The sequence below is a fragment of the Neolamprologus brichardi genome, chromosome 14 (genome assembly GCF_056152115.1).
Source record: "Neolamprologus brichardi isolate AB-2024 chromosome 14, ASM5615211v1, whole genome shotgun sequence".
Classification (NCBI taxonomy): domain Eukaryota; kingdom Metazoa; phylum Chordata; class Actinopteri; order Cichliformes; family Cichlidae; genus Neolamprologus; species Neolamprologus brichardi.
In genome coordinates this window covers 6,949,906-6,971,893 of record NC_142117.1, presented here as the reverse complement: position 1 = coordinate 6,971,893, position 21,988 = coordinate 6,949,906, and the positions used below count along the sequence as shown (strand labels likewise).

The 21,988-nt window shown below is 41.8% G+C and overlaps 1 protein-coding gene across 3 annotated transcripts in view; it reads right to left on the bottom strand.

Annotated features, from left to right (window-relative positions):
- Nucleotides 1–2,865: 2,865 nt before the first annotated feature.
- Nucleotides 2,866–21,988, bottom strand: part of LOC102777444 (unconventional myosin-Ic-like) — a 61,514-nt gene continuing 42,391 nt past the window's right edge. For all 3 annotated transcript variants that reach the window (XM_035916197.2, XM_006809305.3, XM_087850713.1), the window contains 29 exons: nt 21,507–21,705; nt 20,998–21,078; nt 20,546–20,725; nt 19,526–19,624; nt 18,894–19,004; nt 17,728–17,799; nt 17,411–17,530; nt 16,171–16,244; nt 15,557–15,662; nt 14,374–14,454; nt 13,566–13,657; nt 13,327–13,421; nt 11,847–11,893; nt 11,686–11,766; nt 11,068–11,173; nt 9,553–9,670; nt 8,629–8,742; nt 8,408–8,484; nt 8,240–8,308; nt 8,054–8,138; nt 7,357–7,516; nt 7,146–7,229; nt 6,966–7,059; nt 6,835–6,890; nt 6,622–6,757; nt 6,420–6,490; nt 6,221–6,318; nt 6,013–6,112; nt 2,866–5,236 (listed from right to left, as the gene is read on the bottom strand). In XM_035916197.2, the coding sequence (XP_035772090.2) occupies nt 5,210–5,236; nt 6,013–6,112; nt 6,221–6,318; nt 6,420–6,490; nt 6,622–6,757; nt 6,835–6,890; nt 6,966–7,059; nt 7,146–7,229; nt 7,357–7,516; nt 8,054–8,138; nt 8,240–8,308; nt 8,408–8,484; nt 8,629–8,742; nt 9,553–9,670; nt 11,068–11,173; nt 11,686–11,766; nt 11,847–11,893; nt 13,327–13,421; nt 13,566–13,657; nt 14,374–14,454; nt 15,557–15,662; nt 16,171–16,244; nt 17,411–17,530; nt 17,728–17,799; nt 18,894–19,004; nt 19,526–19,624; nt 20,546–20,725; nt 20,998–21,078; nt 21,507–21,705 (2,833 nt within the window). In that variant the 3' untranslated portion in view covers nt 2,866–5,209. The remainder of the gene's footprint in view (nt 5,237–6,012; nt 6,113–6,220; nt 6,319–6,419; nt 6,491–6,621; nt 6,758–6,834; nt 6,891–6,965; nt 7,060–7,145; nt 7,230–7,356; nt 7,517–8,053; nt 8,139–8,239; nt 8,309–8,407; nt 8,485–8,628; nt 8,743–9,552; nt 9,671–11,067; nt 11,174–11,685; nt 11,767–11,846; nt 11,894–13,326; nt 13,422–13,565; nt 13,658–14,373; nt 14,455–15,556; nt 15,663–16,170; nt 16,245–17,410; nt 17,531–17,727; nt 17,800–18,893; nt 19,005–19,525; nt 19,625–20,545; nt 20,726–20,997; nt 21,079–21,506; nt 21,706–21,988) is intronic.

The window sequence follows — 21,988 nt, the reverse complement described above, 5'->3', positions numbered from 1 at the left end:
CCATTGGCTACTGGCTGAGCTAGAGACCAGCCGTGGCCAATCAGAGCGCTCCAATGTTATACATGTGCACTGTTTCACAATATATTAAGAAATATACTGTGGGGGCTTGTTTGGACAAGGACTGAACAGCTGGTCAATATGTAGCTCTCACTGTGAAACAAAAACAATGTCATAAAGAGGACAGCACAACCCAGACTGTCCAGCTGTGATCTGTGGAGCAAAAAATGTTCTGCATCTGCATTAAAGGTGTCAGTGGGCTACGGTAAACTGGGAAACTTCTGAAAAGCCTCGTGAGGTGTGTGTGCTTATGTAAGCCACAAATTGACCATAAATCCACCAGAATATGAGGTGACACCCTGTTTACTTTCAGCTTCCTGCCAAATGCAGGATTCCTTGAACTACAGGAGAGGAGGGTTTACATGGTCCAGAGGAAAAAGTCCCTCTGAGGAGGGCAAATAACACCAGGGGAGTATTCTCAGTGGGCGACACCTGCTGGCTGCTTCAAACCATGACAGCGCAGTGCAGAGATTATACAGACAGTTAAAATGTGCTTCTCAAAGGTTCAGCGGGACAGCAGAATCACATAATCAGCACTCACGTGATCAGTGGAGCCATTTAAAGGAGTCTGTTGAATCAGATTCAAACAAATTACCATGAGATAACGGTCTTGATGCACGCTCAATTCCAAAAAGTTGATTGTGTTAATCTGGACATAGCATTTTCAGTGGGACTCTGATAGCTCCATTCCCATTTCATCCTCCCCACAACAACAGACACTTTGGAGATGGAGATCATTGCTTTTGTGACATGTTAGGTATTCTGTAGCACTGACACAACCGTTCCTGATCTTTTGAGGAGGTAATTTGGATCAGATTTGACTCCTGCACGTGGTTCTATCCCCACATGGTTTAAATGAAGAATATGATATGAGCCGTTGTGGTTCTGACATCTCACTGCCTGCAGTGCAGTTTGTGCATGAAAACAGTTTTCTGTTTTCTAGCCTAAAATTCCCCCCAATAACTTTAATAAATACAATATTTATGCAAGATGTTGTCTGTAAGCACAACACCGATGTGGTGAAAGTCTCAAAATGGGATTCTGACGTGGCGACAGCCTGCAGATTATAAAAAATAAAGCAGTGCCTCAGCAGCCTGAACTAGTTGACATTCATGAGGTTTGTAACTTTCCGGGCTCCTGTTGTTGCAGGACCTCCAACTATCCTCAGTCCATCTCATAACACCACAGTGTGAAGAAGGGAACCAGTAAGTATGAAAACTGCTACTCAAGAAAGCAACTTTAAACAAATCAAGCTGTAAAACACCAACAAGTCATTCAGACAACTTGTTACTGTTCCATTATTTTGATGTTTAATTAGATTTCTTATTTTTAATAGCTTTTTTAAAAATTAAAACAGGCCTGTAATGACAGTTTTTACCTCTATACTACTTTTGTTGGACTCTAATGGAGTAGCTTTCCATGTTTCAACATTGAAAACGATCCTTATTTATCATATACCGAGGCCTGGTGCGGTTCCTCGGTTCATCCACTGAACACTGAAAGTTTGCTTATCACCTAAACCTTTTACACTCACTGATCACTGTATCGACCGCTCTTTAACATAAATATCTAATCAGCCAATCACATGGCAACAACTCAATGTATTTGGTCGTGGACACATCTGTCAAACCAACCTGCTGACGCTCAAACTAGTCATCAGAAAGAGGAGAGGATGTGATTTAAGTGACTTGATTTTTGATTGTTGGTGCCAGTGAGGCTGGTTTGAGTATTTCAAAAATGGATCTACTGAGATATCCCCACACAACCATCTCTACTGTTTACAGAGAGAATATCCAGCGTTCATGCCAAAGGTCAGAGTAGACTAGTATCTGCTCAAAGCAGTGTGACCAAAGGAAATAACCACTCATTTAAATCAACATATGCAGAAGAGCATCTGTGAATGCACAACATGTCTAAACTTGAAGCAGATGGGCTACAGCAGCAAGAACACACTGGGTGCCACTCCTTCCAGCTAGAATAGGAAACAAACTACAACTCACCAAATCACACAACAAAAGAATGGAAAAACATGGATGTGGTCTGATGAGTCTCGATTTCTGCTGCCACATTTGGGTGGTAGGGTCATAATTTAGCGTAGGCAACATGAAACCATGGATCCATCCTGCCTTGTATCAATGGTTCAGGCTGCAGGTGGCGGCCTAATGGTGTGGGGGCTATTTTCTTGGCACACTTTTGGCCCTTAGTACCACCTGAACACTGCTTAAATGTCACAGCCTACCTGAGTGTTCTTGCGGAGCATGTCCATCCCTTGATGATCAGTGTAGCATCTTCTGATGGCTGCTTCCAGCAGGATAACACATCATGCCACAAAGCCATCTGTGAGGCAAGTTTCCAGCACCTTGTTGAATCGATGCCACAAAGAATTAAAAAGAGTTTTGAAGACAAAAGGGGTCCAACTCAGGTCTAGCACCTAATAAAGTGGCAGATGAGTGTTTATTATATGGATTAGCATAACCGGTTCACTTTAAGTGTTTCCTGTTTAGTTTCAGTTGCTAATCGTTTATAAATATGAATGTTTTCAGGTATCTTAAAAAATAATAAATTACAATCTTGGTTACACACCCTAACTCTGAGATTTGCATTTGGTCTTATTCACATTGTAAAACCAACCTGGAAAATATTAGAAAAAAACAAAACAAAACACATCAGCAGGCATTTCTGGACCCTGCTAAAGCAGGGTTGCATGTTGTTGCCATTTTATTAACTCTGGGCTACTTAACAACCCCTTTGGAAAACAGGATAGGTCACACACACACATAAAAAGCAACACCCAGCAGACACAGCTAGTTTGTTTTTAATTTTCAAATTTATTCATTCTTCAAATTCTATGTCATGGTTTAGTGTGTTGGCAGAATTCTACATTGGTTTGGTGGATACAGTAACTCAGGAGTGATAACAAGAGTGTATCTGTGACTTGGTTTGAATAAAGCTTATACACAGAGAGGGAGCATCTCCAGGCAGGCTAACAGAGGTCTTCCTCTTCCCAGACACGTCTTATATTGCTATACTAACAAAGGCACATGGACAAGTTTGGGTTAACAAACACCAAAAAGCTTCTTCTCCCCAAAACGTTTCACATCATCAAACCTCGTTTGGCTTGAGTCGCTCATTTAAAACACAACAAAAATGGACATTTACATCTCCAACAACATTTAGTACGACACCATAACGTCATATTAATCATACAACACATAATCACTAGAAATCAACAGGGCCTTTGGCTAATGCACACAGCAGCAGCAGCAGCAGCACTCAGAGACAAAGTTCTGACATCAAGTGGAAACATTTTGGAGCTGCTCTCAAAAGTTTTCCAGAGCAAAACCTTTCCCCCATCTTTGGTCTCAGCTGCAGGCTTCAGGGAGAATGAGAGGTAAGACAGGGCTAAACAGAAATGTCTGAACTGGACTACAGGATGTGTTACACCTGAACAACTTCTGCTGTGACAGTTGGCGTCAGATGGCATTTTCTTGGCCTTTCAGATGGTGTCCTGCTCTGAGAAGTCTACTTTTGTTGTCACATATGAGTGAATGAACATCATGAGGCTACAGCGAGGAAACTGTTTAGCTTGATTATAATTGCAAAGAAAAGAGTTAGCCTTCCAATAGGCTATATTGGAGATATAAAGCTCAGAGTTACATTCTGTCTTCATTAACGATTACAAAACCAAATGTGTAGGAGGACTTTTAACAAACAAGATTTCCTGGAAATTTCCCATAAATCAAACCAAAGTCTTTCCCACAAACCAGCCCATTATTCTCTCCTAAATCAAGCTGGATGTAGCTACATATTTACAATTAAGACATGAGACTCTTGTCAATTCAATCTTCTCATCGATTAATAGCATCTTTTGGCCTTTTAACATAACCCAATATTAAAGTACAATCACTGCTGAACCAAATACAGCTTTAAAATTTAGTCTCACAGGGCTAAAGTTATTATTATTATTATTATTATTAAAAGCCAAAATGCTGTTAGCTGTCAGACTGGTGAAAGCCTATTTAGGTGTAGTAACACCTGGTTAGTTGAGTGTAACAGGAGGGTGGAGCGGAGGGCAGACATAGTGATGGAGGGACTCTGTGGTGGTGAACAATTGGTGTGTGCTGCACATGCTGCTGCTGGTGTTAATCCAACGTTCACTGAGAGGATGGCAGGTTCCCATCTGCACTTAACTCGACTCATTGGAGCGTCATGGTTCTCACACGGCGGTGAAGAGCTGTAAAACTGTTGTAAATAAAGTCAGAGAGAAAGGCACAAGCACCTAGCATCAAGGCAAACCACTGCTGCACCCTCACTTCTCTCTCCCCGTCTTTCTCTTGCCTTTACCACAAACCCGTCTCACTTACTTTGTTCTTTTCTTGCAGCATTTAAAAAACATGCTGCTGCGATTCTCTCACAATTACCTCTCTTCTTACTCAAACACTGTACAAATAAAGATTTTGAAGAGTATTCAGTAGTAAATTGAACTCTTTAAGGTATTTTCAGACACATCTGACACTAAAAAGTTTTTTTTGGCCTCAAATCTTTACCGAATGTTCGAAAAGTTCCTGTTCCTCCTCGTCAAACCTCCCAGCATCTGTCCTACATGCTGTCAAACCTTGTTCTTAACACTCCGCAACAAGATACAGCTTTAATAACTCGCCCAGTTAACGAAGCAGTGTCAGGCAGACAAAGGAGCAAAATAAAAATAAAAAAGTAAACAAGGAAAAAAAGAAAAAGAGGCAACAGCTGACCCTGACTTTGATCCACAACAGCCCCCTTCATCTCACTGTCGTCTATTCTAACACTTTCCTTATTGTTTTCTTGGTCATGTTCTCATATAAAGCACAATAAACAGCTGGTGCAAGAAAATTGCACCAAATATATTTGTTATCCCTTGGCCTCATATATAAAATCAGAATATTTAAACAGCATTAAACAGTATTAATCCCAAAAATATTATCTATAAACATAAATATATCAATTAGTTTAGCTGGATTTTTATCGTTTTTTGTTTAAATCGGAAACACATGCCACCCATTAGTGACAGTTTGCATCTGATTGGCTTAAGCAGAGTGGAGTCTGCAGTCATGTGATTGGTGGATGGCAGAGGTCAGGAGGACATGGGTCCTGGTGTGTGTGGTCAGAGTGGCCATCATCTGGAGTTCAGCCTGGGAGCCGTCTGAAAGGGAGCCGGAGGAGAAACGTTTCACCTTAACTCAGAAACTACTGCGTACTGCTTTACACCAAAATCTTTATTCACAGCAGTTGAACAGCATACAACAACAGTCAGGATCAGTAAATCGATTCAAATCAGTCAGCAAAGCTGTTCCTGTAGTAACTAGCAACATTTTTTTCTTTCTTTTTTCTTCTTAGAGGAACAAAAACAATAGAACTGAATAAGCTAAGAGGCTCGGAGAGGTTTTTCTATTCTTGCATCTATATGACATCACTGAGAGCGGGGCATGGTCTGCGGTGCCACTGCAGGGGAGGTGGACACACCTGAGCAGCAGCTGCAATCACGCCTCTCTGGCTTTAAAGTCTGTACTGGCTCCTGTCAGTGTTATTGTTGGTATGTTGAGCTGTAGCTGTGGTTTGTACAGCAACCGTGTGTGTGATAGTAATAAAGAATGCTGAAAAGCATTAAGCCGTGTGTTTACTACAACCTAATATGGTCATCTCACGCACACTGCTCTGGCTTTGAACACAGATGCTCCACCCACCCACTGTTGGGCAGGTGGTCGGGCAACCAATTAAAAGAAAGCTGGTTTAAATGCTTTTTTAGAACTGTGAATGATGTGTAGATACACCCTTTAAAGCTGCACCAGCACTCATCAATGCAGACTGAAAAACAAGTATACAACAAAGTGACAAAACCTCCCCCCAAACATCTGTAAACACTTTGCTGACAAAAACATAGAACTGATAATGATGCAGAAGATGATAAAGCACACTCACCACAGACAAGTGTCCATTCTTAGCTTTGGCCACCAGCAGTTCTGATCCAGGTGTGAAATCTATTATCCCCTCCTTCCCCTGACCCATTGTAAACTTTATACTGGGGAAGCAACAGAGGGGCAGTGAGAATCATGGAGGCACTCATAAATTACCAGTGCAGACTGTGCACAGCTTTGTGGGGAACAGTGTGTGTGTTTCTGCCTCTCACCTGCCCTGGTTGATGTTGATGGTGTTGATTTTGTCAGCGCAGATGGCGATCTTGGTCAGGGTCTCGATCACATGGTCGCTCTGCAGAACCACATCTCCCTGCGAGGAAACACAGGCAGACGCAAATTAGTTTTTTCTGTGGGACTTTTTTTTTCCTTCTTCAAAACAGCAGCAAAGCAGTTAGGTGTCCTCATCTTCACCTTTTGCTTGTTGTCCTCACTGGGCACGTGCAGAACAAACACGCCATCGCTAAGAGAGCTGACGGAGATGCCTGCAAACACAGCACAACAATTAGTGGCTGTTTTCTTTTCAAAATGTCAATCACTATTCCAAATTATGTGACAAACACCCGCTAAAAGACAAGAAGACACGAGAAGCGTCTGTCTGTTTTTGACCTCTGACCTTTCAGAGTGCCGTAGTCAATGCGCTGCTTGAGCTTGCCCTCCTCTGCAATAACGGCACTGTTGGCAGTGAGCAGCAGCTGCCGGGGGCGGGGCTTGTAGCCCCTTCTGTCATACTTGGTGACCGGCACTGCATACTGGGGACAAAAGCGCAGGAAGATCAGTACATGCTGATGCTGAGCTTGTAGTTAAAATTGTCTAAAGCTTCACTAACCTTCATCTTCTCACTGCCCAGAGCCTGCACAACTTTGGGGTTAATGTTCTCGCCATCTGAATAAGAGCAGACGCGTTCACTGATCTGAAAGCATTTGTAGCTCGTTGGCTGCAGAGTGAGCAATGGCTTACCGAGTCTGGTGCTGACAAACAGCTTGGGCACGCTCTGTGGGTAGTTGTCCTTCTTGTCTTTGAAGATCTCGCTGGCAATCATCTTCTGCTCCATCTATTCAAAGGCGAGAGTGATGTGAATGAAGCAAGCAGCAAACCAGAAAACTTACAGTGTGATAGAGAGCGCGGGGCAGTCATCACCTGATGTTTCCACTCAGGACTGATCTTCTTGCAGTAACTCCACACCATGTTCTGCATGCACATCTTACGCAAATGCTCAGACGCCTACAGACACGCAGAAGTTTCACATTACTTGACTACTGGCTTCAATTTTCACTCATTTTCTATATGAGAAGGTCCTAACAGACAGAACATTTACATGAACATTTTTCAGTCAAATCTGACTCCTGACCTCAGTGAGAGCAGCTGGAGGAGTGGGCCAGCTCTTGTCCAGGACATTTTTGGGCAGGTTCTTGCAGAGGTTCATGAGGAAAGAGTAGCGCACATAATCCAGGAAATACTCGTTCTCTGGACAGCGCTCCTTGTGACGGTAGATGAAGCCTTTGATGAACCTGATGGAGAGACAAGAAAGGAGCTGGAATCATCAAAAACAGCAACATAAAGTTTCTTCACACTAATCCTAAGGGAAACATTAGAATGAAACAGCACCCTTATATTTCTTTCATAGCTTTCAGGATGTAATGATTTGTTTTTTCCATTTATTTCATTGTCTCTCTGACAATTATTCTGCATTTTGTTTCACTTTACTTAAATGATTATTTTTAGGACTGATCCTCAAAGCAAGTCTGTTGAGTAAAACACGAAATCTGACTGTTAGTAATTAAGGCAAATCAGGTAAAGTAATAAGGTTGTAATTAAATATGTTTAAATGAAACCAAACAGAGCTTCCCATACGTTACATTTCACAGTCACGCATAAGCACAATCCTTTGGCAAAACTAAAGTGCCAAAAAACTGCAGTTCCTCTAATCTCCACTTGAGGCTGCTCCAATGGTCCACAGCCTCTGACACAAAAACTTGGTCTCTATGGATAAACGTTTTCATTCAAGTATGGCACCATCTACTGGTTGGATCCGGTATAATCTGTACCTGCGGATTGTATTTGCTGCCTGTCGTCTGCGCTGGGCCCTTCTTCTGGCCAGGATCCCCCTCCACCATGCCTGGACTGCAATAGCTGCCAGATACAGCAAATTCACATAAATAAATGGTTCAGATTTACTGTAAATATGAGATACACATGTATCTCGTGTATGAACTTTATATAAACCTCCCTACCTGAGTTTCTGAGCTTCTGGTATTTGCACTTCTGGCTGTAGCCTTTCCACCCCGCCTGCAGCTTGGTGGCTGTGTGGGGACAGAGGCAACAAGCTCAAACCTGCAGCACATTGTCTGTCAGCAATATAACGGCATTGATGCGTCAGATCGACACTTGCCAACTCTTACCGAGACTGTGTTTCCTGGTCTCCAGTGCATCCTCTGTGGCAAACAAGGTCTTTGGGAAGCGAATGAAGATTTTGGATCTAAGTGGTTATGAAAGACATGGAATTACAGACATGATAAAGTCAGTCAAAATATGGGACAGTGCTTCTTATACAACAGGATCTGTGACAGCTGCCAGATATGACAGAAGAGTTTTGACATCTTCATCAGACAGTGCGGCTGACCTGCCCATTTTGTACTCCTCAGGCTTGTATCCCAAGTGTTTGACCAATGTGGAAACTCCATCTGACAGCTTCCCATCCCAGTTAGGCCACGTGCCTGGACACAGGGACTTGTATCTAAACATAAAAAGAAAAAAAACAAAGTAATCATTTGAATTAAATCAAAAACTAAAAGGGTCTGGCTGTTTATAAGACAGCAGGTTAGCCAGCTATTTCTATAGTTTCTATTTGGAGGCCAGCTCTGCCTGATCATTATCAGAGACCCGCTTTTTAACAGATAAAGACATACAGGTAAATAAATGTCTCAGGCGAGCACAAACCAGTCAGAGAAATAATGTGCAATATGTAAGCTTTGTTTGATTTATCTGTAGTAAGACTGCCAATTGATCCCTTGTTCCAGCTTCTGACCTGTGAGGATTTAGTGCTTTTGCCTAACGTCACAGGAAGTAACAAGGAATTTTCTGTTTCCCCTTTTTTTGCTTCAGGAAACTTCTTTTTTTCACCCTTTATTCCAAATCTAAAGTTAGCAATGATAGCAGAAGGTGAGTTAAGACACTTTGGCTTAAAAGGCCACTCACCTGAGAGAAGAATAATAGCTCTACACCAGCATGGGTTTACTGTCATTCAAATCGAGTTTAAATACTGGGAATAGTCACTGTTGAGCAGCTTTGAACTTTTTGCTTGTTTTGCTGCCAATGACTTGGGGTATGAGGAGGAGGTATTTGAGACTTTTGGTAGGTGTTAAAAGCTACTATAGTGTACTCAATACTACGTTGTTCAATAGTTATGAACGAATCTAAATATTTTTACTAAATAATGTTCAATGAATTACTAAAACTAATGTGTTTCTATGTGAGAATCTTTGTGACAGATAGCTGCGATGACACCAGCAGATGTTGTGGAAACATGTTAGTGGTGGCAGATCACCTCTGCAGGAACACCTCGTAGCGGCGTCTGTAGGCAAAGCCTGCCCTTCTCACCCGCAAATTCTCCATCAGTCCCAGATACTTGACCTGGTGACGGATCAATACTTCATCAAATCGACCTGTGACGGAGAGCAGAGGGAGAGCAGGCTCAGTGAGAAAAATGTGAAAGGCAGCAGAGCAAAATGAACCAGAGAAAACCAGTAAATGCTAAGCAGCAGGAGTGGGAGTGACACAGGACAAAGAAAGAGTGTGAAACCAACAAAAGGCCAACTGTGGAGAGAAACAAAGGGCTGGTCCGATATACTGACGACCACACGGAGAGGTCCACTGCAGCTACTGATGGAGCAGAAAAAAAACAAAACAAACAAAACAACAACCCCAAATCCAACCTGCTTTGGTCAGAATTTTTGAAATATCCGAATGAATGTGAGGTTTGTGGGGAAATTATTATCTTGTTGAAGCTCCTTTTACTAAAAGTATTGCATAAAGCTGGCATTGACCCTCTGAAAAATACTAACACTCATAGCAATCTGAATCGAGCTGACAACAAAAAACAACTTTATTACAGGAGTATTTTATTTTGAAAATCTGAATTTATATAATGTGAAACATTAACAGAGACAAATAAAGCACATAATTAAAACTTACTACATGCACTTGAAACATTTTAATGCTGTTGAAATCTAAATTTATGAACTACACCTAAATGTAAGCTTTGCAATTGGAAAACAGTATCAGCACAGGTCTCCACCAAAACAACAGGCTTCTTTGTAAATGTCCAGTAAATTCACTGGTTTTGTTTGAGCAGATTAAAGAGAGTAGAAAGCTCACATCTGTCAACTGTTTTTATTATCATCACTTAGAGTGGTGATGGCAGCTGGTAGCAATAACAGCAAAAATACCATCATTTTGTTGTAGGGGGTAATAGGAGGCAATAATATGGGAGAGAGGGTCAGGTGTATGCAGGTACACACAAACGGACATAAATGCTCCCAATTTACTCAACATCTGACACCTATGTGTCACCTCACTGTCTTCCTCGCTTTCCTGGCCTCACACTTATACTCTTTGTTGTGCCCTGGATTTATTATTTATGTTGTGTTTGTGAGGAAAGTATTGTTCCGTAGTTAGATTTTGCATTGAAAAAAGCAAAGACTGATGATGGATATGTCTGAGAAGGTTCATCGTAGTCTAAGGAGCTTGGAAAGAAAAGCGTCTGGACTTCTTTAAGTTGCTTGAAGACGTATCACCTCTCATCCGAGAAGCTTCTTCAGTTCAGAACTGAACTGAACAGATGAGAGGTGAAACGTCTTCAAGCAACTTAAAGAAGTCCAGACGCTTTTCTTTCCAAGCTCCTTAGACCAATGATGGATATGAGATCATTATGAAATCGTGATCCACTAGCTGTCACCGAATGAGGCGAACAATCGATTCAAACATTTAACAACAACATTTGAAAGAATGCCCTCTATCGTGTTCTGCACTACATTAACAGAAAAAGGACTTGAAATCATACCTGACTGCTTGGAGTCATTGGGCTTGATACAGCGCACGTACGACGGCTCCTTGGACATCAGGATCTCCATGAGTTTCGCCAGACTGGCTTTGAACTGGGTGGCTGCCTGGAGGGGCAGACACAGAAATATGATGAATGAGAGGTGGTTAGCAGGGGATAGAGAGATGAAGGCAAGAGGACGCTAGGTGGCAAATGGAGCAAAGACTTAAAAAGATAAAAAGTGACGAGGAGAAGAGCAAACTGAAGCCTGCTGACAGAGAGGATGAGCTAAGAAGAGCAACGTAAGCAGGGGGCGGCGATGTGACGGCAAGCCCAGCTGACACTGAACACTGGGCCCAGTGTGGAGTACTGGGACTCTTAACCCGCCAGCCTGCGACAGGTCCTGTGTGAGTGAGCGTGCATGGAGGACATACAAGTGTCAGGGAATTCCTCAGTGAGTGGGTAGCCACAGAGAATCCCCATCAGACCGCCCACTCAGCACTGGAGAAGGGAAACACACCACTGTTTGTTTTGCTGTGGGAAAGTATGCTGGGATGCAAACAAGGAAAAACACGACAGACCTCAGGAAACCTCAGAAATTGAAGCAGGGAGGCACAGATGGACACTGAGGTATCTCACCGTATCAGGACGCTTCTTGTCACTCAGCTCTTCCCTGTTAAAGCACTGCGTCAGGATCTTGTTCTCTGACATACACATGACCTGCAGACACACACGCAGGGTACGTTTAGCCTGAACGTCAACTCTGGGAAAGAAAATGGTTCGCTTAAACTCTGTCTCACCTCTTTTAGGTTCCTGAAGAGCAGGTCGTTGTTCTTGTCCAAAAATCCTGAAAGGAGAAAGAGTCAGATGTGAAAATGCAATACCTCACATTAACACTCATCACTGGCCCACTGCTCTGACTTTCTCTTCTTCAAATGTGAGAGAGGAAAAAAATCCAGATTCTCTGATTATTTCTTGGTCTTCCTTCAAAGGGAAAAATTCCCAATGCAGCAGGCAAGCTAAAACAATAATAATACTAATAAAAAAAAATCAAACAAACAGTGGTACATTTTCAATTTAGACAGACTGAAGACTTTTCTAATACTGAATTTGATTTTATACCACACTAAATAAAAATGTTATTTTCTGATTTTCCAGCTGTAAAAAGTTAGCTAACAGCGTTTTCAATTGAGGATCTTTCAAAGTGGTCTTAAAGCGGATCTATGTGACTTTTCCTCATTTCCTTTCATATATGACCCTGTTACAATGTAATGTAATGTAAATGCTCATTTTAACCACGGCAAACAGCTCAAGATCAGTGTAGGTACAAGTAGTCACTGAAACTTAGGGTTCAGGCTGATGCTTCTTTCTACTCTTGGCTCAGTGTTACATTACTCAAAGTGGATACCTCTAATATGGTCAGGCCACACCCACTGCTATTCAAATACTTTGTTAGTGAGGGGCATCCAGTCACAAGAACGTTGTCTTGTTTCAGTCAGACGTTAAACTAAAAGGCTGCATGAAGTCCTGGGATAAGCAAATACGTAAGGATAATTTTGGACTGTGAATTGTGCAAAGCTACTGAATTAAAGTTTAAAAATATGAACAGAATAGGTTACCTTTAACAGCTTGCTTAATAGCAAATAAGGCCGATATATTTAGAGTTGTATCCAAATGTACTTACTACTACTACCACAGGTTAATTTGATGGATAACGTAACTACTAACTGTATGCTTTCTCTGTTAAGGTGAGCCTTCCAAATTGGTGAATTAACCTTTTTCAAGCAAGGTTCATAAGAAGTACTTGTGGCTAACTAGCTCGTTGCTTCTGAAATGTTGACTCATTAAGAATAAGGGTTCAAAATTGCTACTTGTTATGTTTGAATGTCAAGAAGATGGTCAGAAACTTTATAAAAAAATCCATTACATCACTGCTACAAACAAACTGTGCAAGAACAGGCCTGATGTATGTGATTTTGTTATGTGAAGTATTAGAGCTTCTGTAACTCTGCTCGGAGCTTTTACCACTTACTGGGAGTATTATCAAACAGTACTGGTATTTAGTACTGGAAAGGAGTCTGACATGCCTGACTGCTTTGCCAAATTCACCACAATAACAAACATGCAACGGCATGAGGTCACGCTGTCCTTGGCTGTTTTTTTCCACTTAGAAAAAAGAAGCACTACTTTGATGTTGACACTGTTCACAGCAGTACACTCTCACATCAACACAACCACACACATATACATATATATAAATACACACACACACACACACACCGTTGACATTGTAGTTAACCTCCCCAGCGTAATGCAGCAGTCTGAATTCATCACGGCCCATTACCTTCCGGGTCTTTGCATCTGCCAGTTTGTGACTGCAGGGAAGAACACAAACAAACAACATTGATTTACCAGGAAATAAACTGGATACATTTAATAGTTCAAAGTCTGACAAGCTGAACTTTATGTGAGATCACACTGTATAAGCTGTGGATGAGAAGAGAGAATATCAAACTAACGTGACAAAGTGTGCGTGTCCGCCCACGGTGTCCTCCAGCTTCTCTAGGAAGGTCAAGTCACTGGCATCTCCGGGCCTCAGACACTCCTCATCCTGTGACACATGAACAGAGAGGTCAAATATTGTGACTACAAACTCTCAGAGTTTGGCTGTCACACTTGCCTGTTGTGTCCTGTGTATTAAAGGTCAGGTACAAAAGGTCTTGTTCACTTGCCTAACAAAAGGTGTAATTTTCACTGAGGTAAGCAGGAACATCTCCCTTTCACATTTTAAAATCATAACTTTCCTCTTAATCTTTGGGTATATGTTTGATTTTCTCCCTAAAATGTCTCTAAACACAAAAAATAAGTTTGATTCATTCATACAGTAACATATCTAAATATAGATGATACATGGTGAGCTTCTTTATAGCAGTTACTGAACAGCCAACACTTGTTGGACCCACAGTGCGCAGTGGTTAGCAGTGCTCGCCCTGCAGGAAGAGGTTTGTGGTTTGAATCTGCTGTTGTCTGAGGAGCTTGCAGACTGAAGTGTTCTGTCACTTTTCAACCAAATTCACCACATCTTTGTTTGTTTTTTTCCCCCGATTTTACATTTTTAGTTTTTGCTTCGACTGTCACTCTCAGGCCTACGCACTAAATAAGCTGGAGACAAAGGTTTATGTGCTTGTCTATGCATGGATTATTCCTGTTTGTCTGATATGTTCCACTAAAGACTATTCTTTTTAATATGCTTACCCATACATTCTTTAAATATTTCTGCTTCTAGATCATAAGCAATAAGTGAGAGGGACTAGCATATCTCCTCACCAGAATGGAGATGATGCCTTTAAACTTCTCCTCCACCAGGTCACAGATGATCTTGTTGTTGAAGTACTGCACTGGCTCCCACTGGAAATGCGCAAAAGTTATGGTTAGAGATCATTAAGAGAAAAAAAAAATGACATTGATTGCTGAGCAGCTCAACGATCTGCTGCACAGATAGGAAAAAGAAATCATTAATAGATTTTTTTCTCATTAAAATCTGAGCTGCCACCAGAAATTGATAAGACCAAGACACAAAACAACTTGAAAGCACAAGAATCAAAATCACAGTGCACAGTGCACCCCAGGCTGAGTGTGGTGGTTGCAGGTCCTGTTACCTGTTAGCACAGTCAAACTATTTCCACTGAGACGGCAGAGAGAGAGCGGGAGAGAGAGAGAGAGAGAGAGGGCAGCCTACAGCTCTGATATCAGATAAGAATGGACTCTTTGAGAAGAGAATCCAAGCTTCTCCCACAACTTGTTTGCTCTCTGACCACATAGACATTTACATTAGAATGAAAACAAGATGCTCTTGTTCTGAAGGGCCAAACAAAATCAAAATTCAATGAATATAAATAAGGAGAATAAGAGTAAGTGAGGAGAACAGTCAGCATCTTGAAACATCTTTCAGTGCAGACCTGTTTTGACATGTAATCTTTTTAAGAGGTTGAAATTTTTAATCTGTACAAAAAAGGCCCCCGCCTCCCTCACCTCAACCAATAAGAGGGCTTCGTTTCTAATGGGTCTGCATCTTCTAAAAATATGTGCACTTTCTCTAAATTACTTTGAGTTTAGACTCTGAGGGGAAAAAAGCAGAACAGTGAATTCAATTATCGGCTTTACTTTGGAAAACTGCAGACACAATTGCATTAGGAGCTCTTTGCAGAGCCTGAACTCTCACTGACCCACTGATGAAAACAAACAAAAAGTGCAAAAAGTAAATAAGAAATCTTTAAAGCATGAGCAGAGCGGTGCACAGAGCAGGGAAACCCCTGCACAAAATTTTTTAAAAAGGAGAGAAAAAAATTCTACATGTACATTTGCTGCAGCTGAAGAAGCAAACAGCAGGTTTTTTACATATGGAAAAGGTCCACGGCCATCACTGTCTAAGCTTTCTGAAACCAGACCTGAGGAACACATGGTACTTTTAATGGGAAACTACATATGACGAGAGAGAGGAGTGTCTGACCGTGATGCCTTCGGCCTCGTACTCGTCCTGCTCCGACTTCAGGGTGAGCTCGATGAAGAGCTGCTGCAGCTTCTCGTTACAATAGTTGATGCAGAACTGCTCAAAGCTGACACATGCAACAAACGAGACAGATAAGACAAAGCAAGGAGACCTGTTGATTCTAGTTCATTATGTCACACTGTTCACAGAGTAGAGCAGCGGTCCCCAACCTTTTTTGCGCCACGGACCGGTTTGTGCCCGACAACATTTTTACGGACTGGCCTTTAAGGTGTCGCGGATAAATACAACAAAATAAAACTAGTACCGGTACTGAAAAAAAGAAGATTTATTCATAACACACGTGAAAAGACCCAGGAAAACCGAGTTACCAATAAAAACGATAACAAAATAACGCTGAAAACCGATAAAAACCCTGAAAACCACACATTTCACACCCGAGTCTCACTCTCGCGGCCCGGTACCAAATGACTTACGGACCGGTACCGGTCCGTGGCCCGGGGGTTGGGGACCGCTGGAGTAGATGACAATGGAAGTGGAACACATCCAAATGAGTTCATCTAAGTTTTCTAGCACAGGGAAAAAGGATTCATTGGCTAATTTGGGGGTAGTTGTACCTGTTGTGCTGGAAGACCTCAAAGCCATAGATATCCAGCAGACCAATGACACTGTAATTCTTGGAAGAGTCGCCCTGTTAGAAAAAACAAACAAAAAACGCATTTGTAATATACAGGAAAAGGAAAGTCCCAGTATACAATAAACACCATTTCATCATCTAAAAAACTGCTGTTATGCTGCTCAGAACAAAACTACCAATGAGGTTGAGCAATACAGTAAATCAGACCAGTGCTAGCATTTATATAATAACTGGATTGAATAATATTCTGCAGAAATAAAACATTAAGATTGATAACTGCCATGGCATTAATGTACTGAGAGGTTGGAAAAGAATTTGTAAAGTAATGAATTTAGAGGAAGAGTCTAAACTTAATTTAAAACCAAGTATGTTAGCTACTCTCTTTCACTGGCTAAAAAAATAAAAAACAAGAAAAAAATAAAGACTGGTTCAGGCAAACGTTTGCTAGAAGTAAGCCAGACGTCTACTTCTTGTTTTCTGCACTATAATAAGGTTGTTTTTAAGCCTCTAGATTTAAAGGTAATGGTTCACATTAGATGGATTAATTCTTGAGGATAAAAGAATTAAAGAAAATATTAAAGTTAAATTTATAGAAATAGAAAACAAGCTAAAACTGGTATAGTTTCTTTCTTTTCTTTCTTTCTTTTTTGAAAATGGGATTATTTCACGTAACAGGTGTGATAATATAAAAAACGTGTATATTCATGACAAATGTGAAACTATAGAAATAAGAAATGCACTCAATGTATATGAGCATGTGCAGCGTCCAGCATGTATGATGGTCGTTATTAGTGCGCTTTTTGATATGGCTTGAAACTTTGTCTATACATTTTTAATTTTTGGTACAGTTAAACTAAGGGTAGCTTTATAAATTTATCAATAAACACATTTTATTAAGGAAAATCACAAGTTAAGATTTAAACTTTAAAGCTTCATGGTCTTCGTTGAAACATTTTGGGCAAAAAACAAGAACAAAAACAGATTTTAAAAATTATTTTAATTTGAATCTATTTGTGTTCAAGTTGTAGTACCAGTAAGGTACTACAGGACATGATACAAGACTGTGCCCACAAGGTGGAGCTGTGCCGTAACAATACAGGGACACTGATGTGCTCCGTGCTACAGTAATCAGTGTGACAGATGTAGTAACTGACTCCAGGTTAAACAGAAAAGTACGGTGAACTGAAAACATTATCAACTGTATGTGTGCGTGTGTATACCGTGTATGTCAGCGACGTGTTGATCTTGTTAACTAGCCAGGTGAAGGTGCGTCCATACACGGCTTTGGCTAAAGCGTCCCGGGCTGACGATGCCTGCTCGAGGTTCAGCGGGCTCATCAGCTGATGATGAAACACACAGAGAGACAGGAAGGTGAGAGACAAGTGCAGACAAGCAAAGACTGACAAAACCAGAGTTACACGGGGCTCAGCGGGGACAGTTAGACAAATCAGTGTACTATTAGAGCAGACATTACACACACAGGAAGGCTTTGTAAACAAATGCTTATCGCACAATGAGAGTGTGTATCCAAACCCACCTCCTCTCCCTTTGCAATGATCTTCTTGTGTGTGAGCGCCTCCGTCAGCACCGACACATTCACTCCTAACAACTGGAAAAAAGCACGGCAGCGTTAGGAAGCTCCACGGTGACACACACAGACATCATGCTGGTCGGCAGTGACGCACTGCTCTGGTATCTGCACATTAGGTCTGACTCCTGGTCTAACTGGAAGACTAAAGGCATGAATGAAAGCCTTCTCTGTGGAAAGTAATGATAGGATCATATCGCATGCTTGACAAATTAAAGAGCGGGGCCCATATTTCCACAAAGTCAGCTCTAACCTGCCAGCAGAAGTGAGGGCAGTTTCTTTTTTTTGGGCAATACCCGATTAGAAAACATTTAGTAAGTAGCAGAAATACTGTTGTGAGAAACACTGAATTTAGACACAACTTAGACAATAATACTGAATTCAACTCTACATGTAGAGTCTGAAAAAGTCACTTGGATGGGTGACGAAACGTTTCTCGCACTGAAAACGCTACGTCCAGATGAACAGAATCAACCTTTTGGGGCAAAAGGTGAACTTTGACCTTTTATAACCAAAATCTCGCCTGTGTGAAAATGTTCCCTCATTATGCACGTGAACGTTATGGCACAAAATGCCGTTACCAAACCAGCTCATCTCAGTCCAAATCAACCTTTTTCCCAGAATGTTTTCAAACCCCCAAAAATCAGCACTAACAAAGCGAGACGGACGTGTTACAGTGACTTTTAACCTTTGACCCCATAACACAAAACAAAACAACATTGAATCTAAGTTAAGGTTTATGTTAAATTTAAATGTAAATAAGAAAAAGGGACAGATGAATGGTCTGGAAGCAGACTGCATTCAGCCTTGACTGCTGCCTGTAGGGAGGCACAAGCAGTTATCAAGTGAATAGGACAGTTTGAATAGCTATTAACGTTCTCGGCAGACTGCTGAAAATTATTACCTAAAGCAGCTCAATAGATGTTTGTCAAAGTTTGCTTGAAGTGAAAAGAAATGTGCAATTTGTCTGCCTCATACAGGATACCTTATATGTGACACTCAATCCTTCTGTTTTCACTTTTCTTCTGCTTTCCATGAGGGACTTGTCTGAAAACTAAAAGCCCTGTTGCTTTTATGTGGCGCTGAGCGTGTTCGTGATCCTAACATTGTCTTACCCTGGCCAGGTACTTTATCTGTATGTCAGAGGTGATGCAGGCATTGCTGTCTTCTCCGCCGTACTGCACATTGCCGAGATGGAGAACGCTGGCGATTATGTTCAGCAGCTCCTACGCAGAGACGGAGGGAACAGGAGTGAGAAAAAAGGAGAAGAACAAAGGGTTGTGGCGTGATAAGATTAACCTGAAGTTACTACCAAGGCTATCTTTATGAGACTGATACGAGCTGCTTTGATTAAAGTTAAGATCCGGAGAGAACAGGGAGTATCAAACCAGAGCTGCACACACACACTCTCACACCTGTTCTTCACTTTATGAGCAGTGTGGGATCTCAAAGAGCTTTGGAGGCGAGCCCAGGCTCACGAACATGTAGGAAGACTCCCACGCTGAGCTCAAGAAACATCTCACTTTAGAATAACAGCCACACACACACACACATCACACAAACACTCTCAGCAACAAACGCCCACAGAGTAGCAGAAACAACCCCCTCAGGCACACACAGTTCAGTGTTTGCAGCACAGCCTGTAGTAAAAACTGTTCCATGGGCATTAATGCACACTGGATTATCCATGTTAAACTTATATGTTCCCACAAAACTAAATACATGCCAGCGTGGCCTTTGTCCTCACCTCCACCTCGTTCTCACTGAAGCCAATCACAGTCAAGGCTTTCTTCACTACCTTCCAGTCACTGCGATCGTTGATGGAGCTCACTTTGGGACAGTTTCCCTGTGGAAAGAAGAAAAACATGTGAACGACCTAAAGCACTTTAAACATGCTGCTTATTTACAGTCAGTTTTAGCTGTTCATCCCCTTTATTAAATATGTCCAGCAAACCCTACAAAGCAGCTAATGTGCAAATTGCTGTTTACAGGTAAAGTAAACACCTACTTATATGTGAGCTAAACACCTATTTAGACAAACACAAATGTGAGGTGCTCTGCTCGGTAGCTGCTGGGAGGGGGAGAGTTCAGCTAGTGCCTTAAAGGCAGACCGTTCCCCTGAGGACCCCTCCGCACCCTGTACCGTGAGGCTATTAGCCAAGCTCCCATTAGGACAAGCACACAGTGCAGGCCAGTGGTTTCTGGCAGGTCACAGCGAGAGAGAGTGAATCTTTACAAATCAGTTATTCATCAGCAATGTTTCTCTTCCCATCCAATTGTAAATTAGCTAAACCAAACACTTCTATTTTATGATTAATAGCAACCTTTCTTTTTTAACATGTTGATTACTATCCTAGACACCCCTCAAAAAAACCCCAACCCACAGTTTAGGAACTCTACTTGTCATTCCTCTGCTGTCCTCACTGCTTTAAAGCAGCCAAGCTATGTTGAAGCTAGTGCTGTTTGGTCATGAGATAATCCAAGGAGGACCTTAGGTTACCTCATGATCTCTGTAATAGCAACACACACACACAGGACACAGTGGCAGCTGCTTTTACGCATTTTCACATAGGAGGAGCTGCATAGCAATTTTTCTGATGGACTCTTTTTGACTGTAGTTTCCAAAAAGACCAAGTTAGAATACATGAATGGACAGTGCTAACACTGCTAACACTAAGGATTATGATCACATCCATGATGATAAGACGCTCAATAAAAACTCAGATGAGCTGCACCACAAACATGAGTTCAGGTACTACGTTCTTACTTTGATTAGGTACTGGTACTGCTGCGGGTTCCTCTCCAGGCCCAGGTGTCTGAGAAGGTCTTCCTCTCCCCCTTCGATCAACTGGTAGAAAATGTGGAAGTTTCTCTCCCCGTGGTTCTGGTGGACCACACGCGACTTCTCCAGCAGATAGTTGATGATGTGACCTCCCACTGGGGCTCCCTGCCGACGGAACAAAGGCCAGAGAGGGAGGGGGGACGAAGGGGAGGAGGCGGAGAGGGTGAGGCTGGGGTACTGAGGTGTGATTTGGGGTTGATATTAACATGCAGGTTCCATGGGGATTTTCATATTTTTCATATTTTATGTTTACTTAAAAAAATAATGCATTAATCGATTCTCATGCTCGAGTGTCAAAATGCAGCAGCTACATTTGAGATTCTACTTGCTGCACTGCTTAAAGTAGCTGTCAGTATAAATCACCGTGCTGTGCTCACCTTGAAGTCAAACTGAATGTCCATGTACTTGCCAAAGCGGCTCGAGTTGTCATTACGCAACGTCTTGGCATTGCCAAAAGCCTGTAAGGAGGACAGAGTGGAGTGGGATAAGGAGCAGAGCGATGATTGATAGATTAAAGAGGTAGAGATAACAGGAAAATGGAGAGAACAAGTGTGATAAGGACGGGTTGACAGACGAGGAAAAAGCAGTAAAGGAAGGAGAAAGCCGCAGCCATTAGACTCCCTGCGGTGTCTGTCTAGGACAGTAGCACAGATTACAGGGTACAGGGCATGCACACACACTTAAAAGACATCTGGAACACATCTGGCTGAGACATAGAGACACCTAAACAAGCGCTGATGAAAGCTCTGGTGCTTGTGGACCGCTTTCATCCTCCAAAATAAAGGTTTTTATCTAAACACACCATCATTAATTAAGTTATTCAAAAAAATAATAAGAAAAAACATTTTCGGCCATTATTTTTAGCCAAAACGGCACAATGTCTCACCTCGAGCACAGGATTGGACTGCAGCAGGCGGTCCTTCACCATCTGCACCTGCTCGCTGGCTGGACAGGTGACAGCATAGTACTGCAGGATCTTCTTGGACGCCTCAGTCTTCCCGGCACCGCTCTCCCCTGAGATCAGGATGCACTGGTCCTTCCCCTCCGTCCTCATGGAGCGGTATGAGTTGTCTGCCACTGCATAGCTGGAGGAGTGGAGCAGAACTAAATTCATCATGACTGTAAATTACAGTTTCAATAGTTATGATTACCAATGATAAATACTTTTAAAGACCATTTTACTCTTAAAAAAAGAAAAGGAAAAAAAGAGGGCAGATCAAGAGGTGAAATGGAAATAAAATTAAACACATGATTACTGTTCAGTCATGATGATGAAAAAAATGTTGTGCTGGGATAACTTGGAAAACTTGCGTTAGGAATGTGACATATGACAGCGCCTCATGGCATGTGAGCATGGAAAGATAGCAG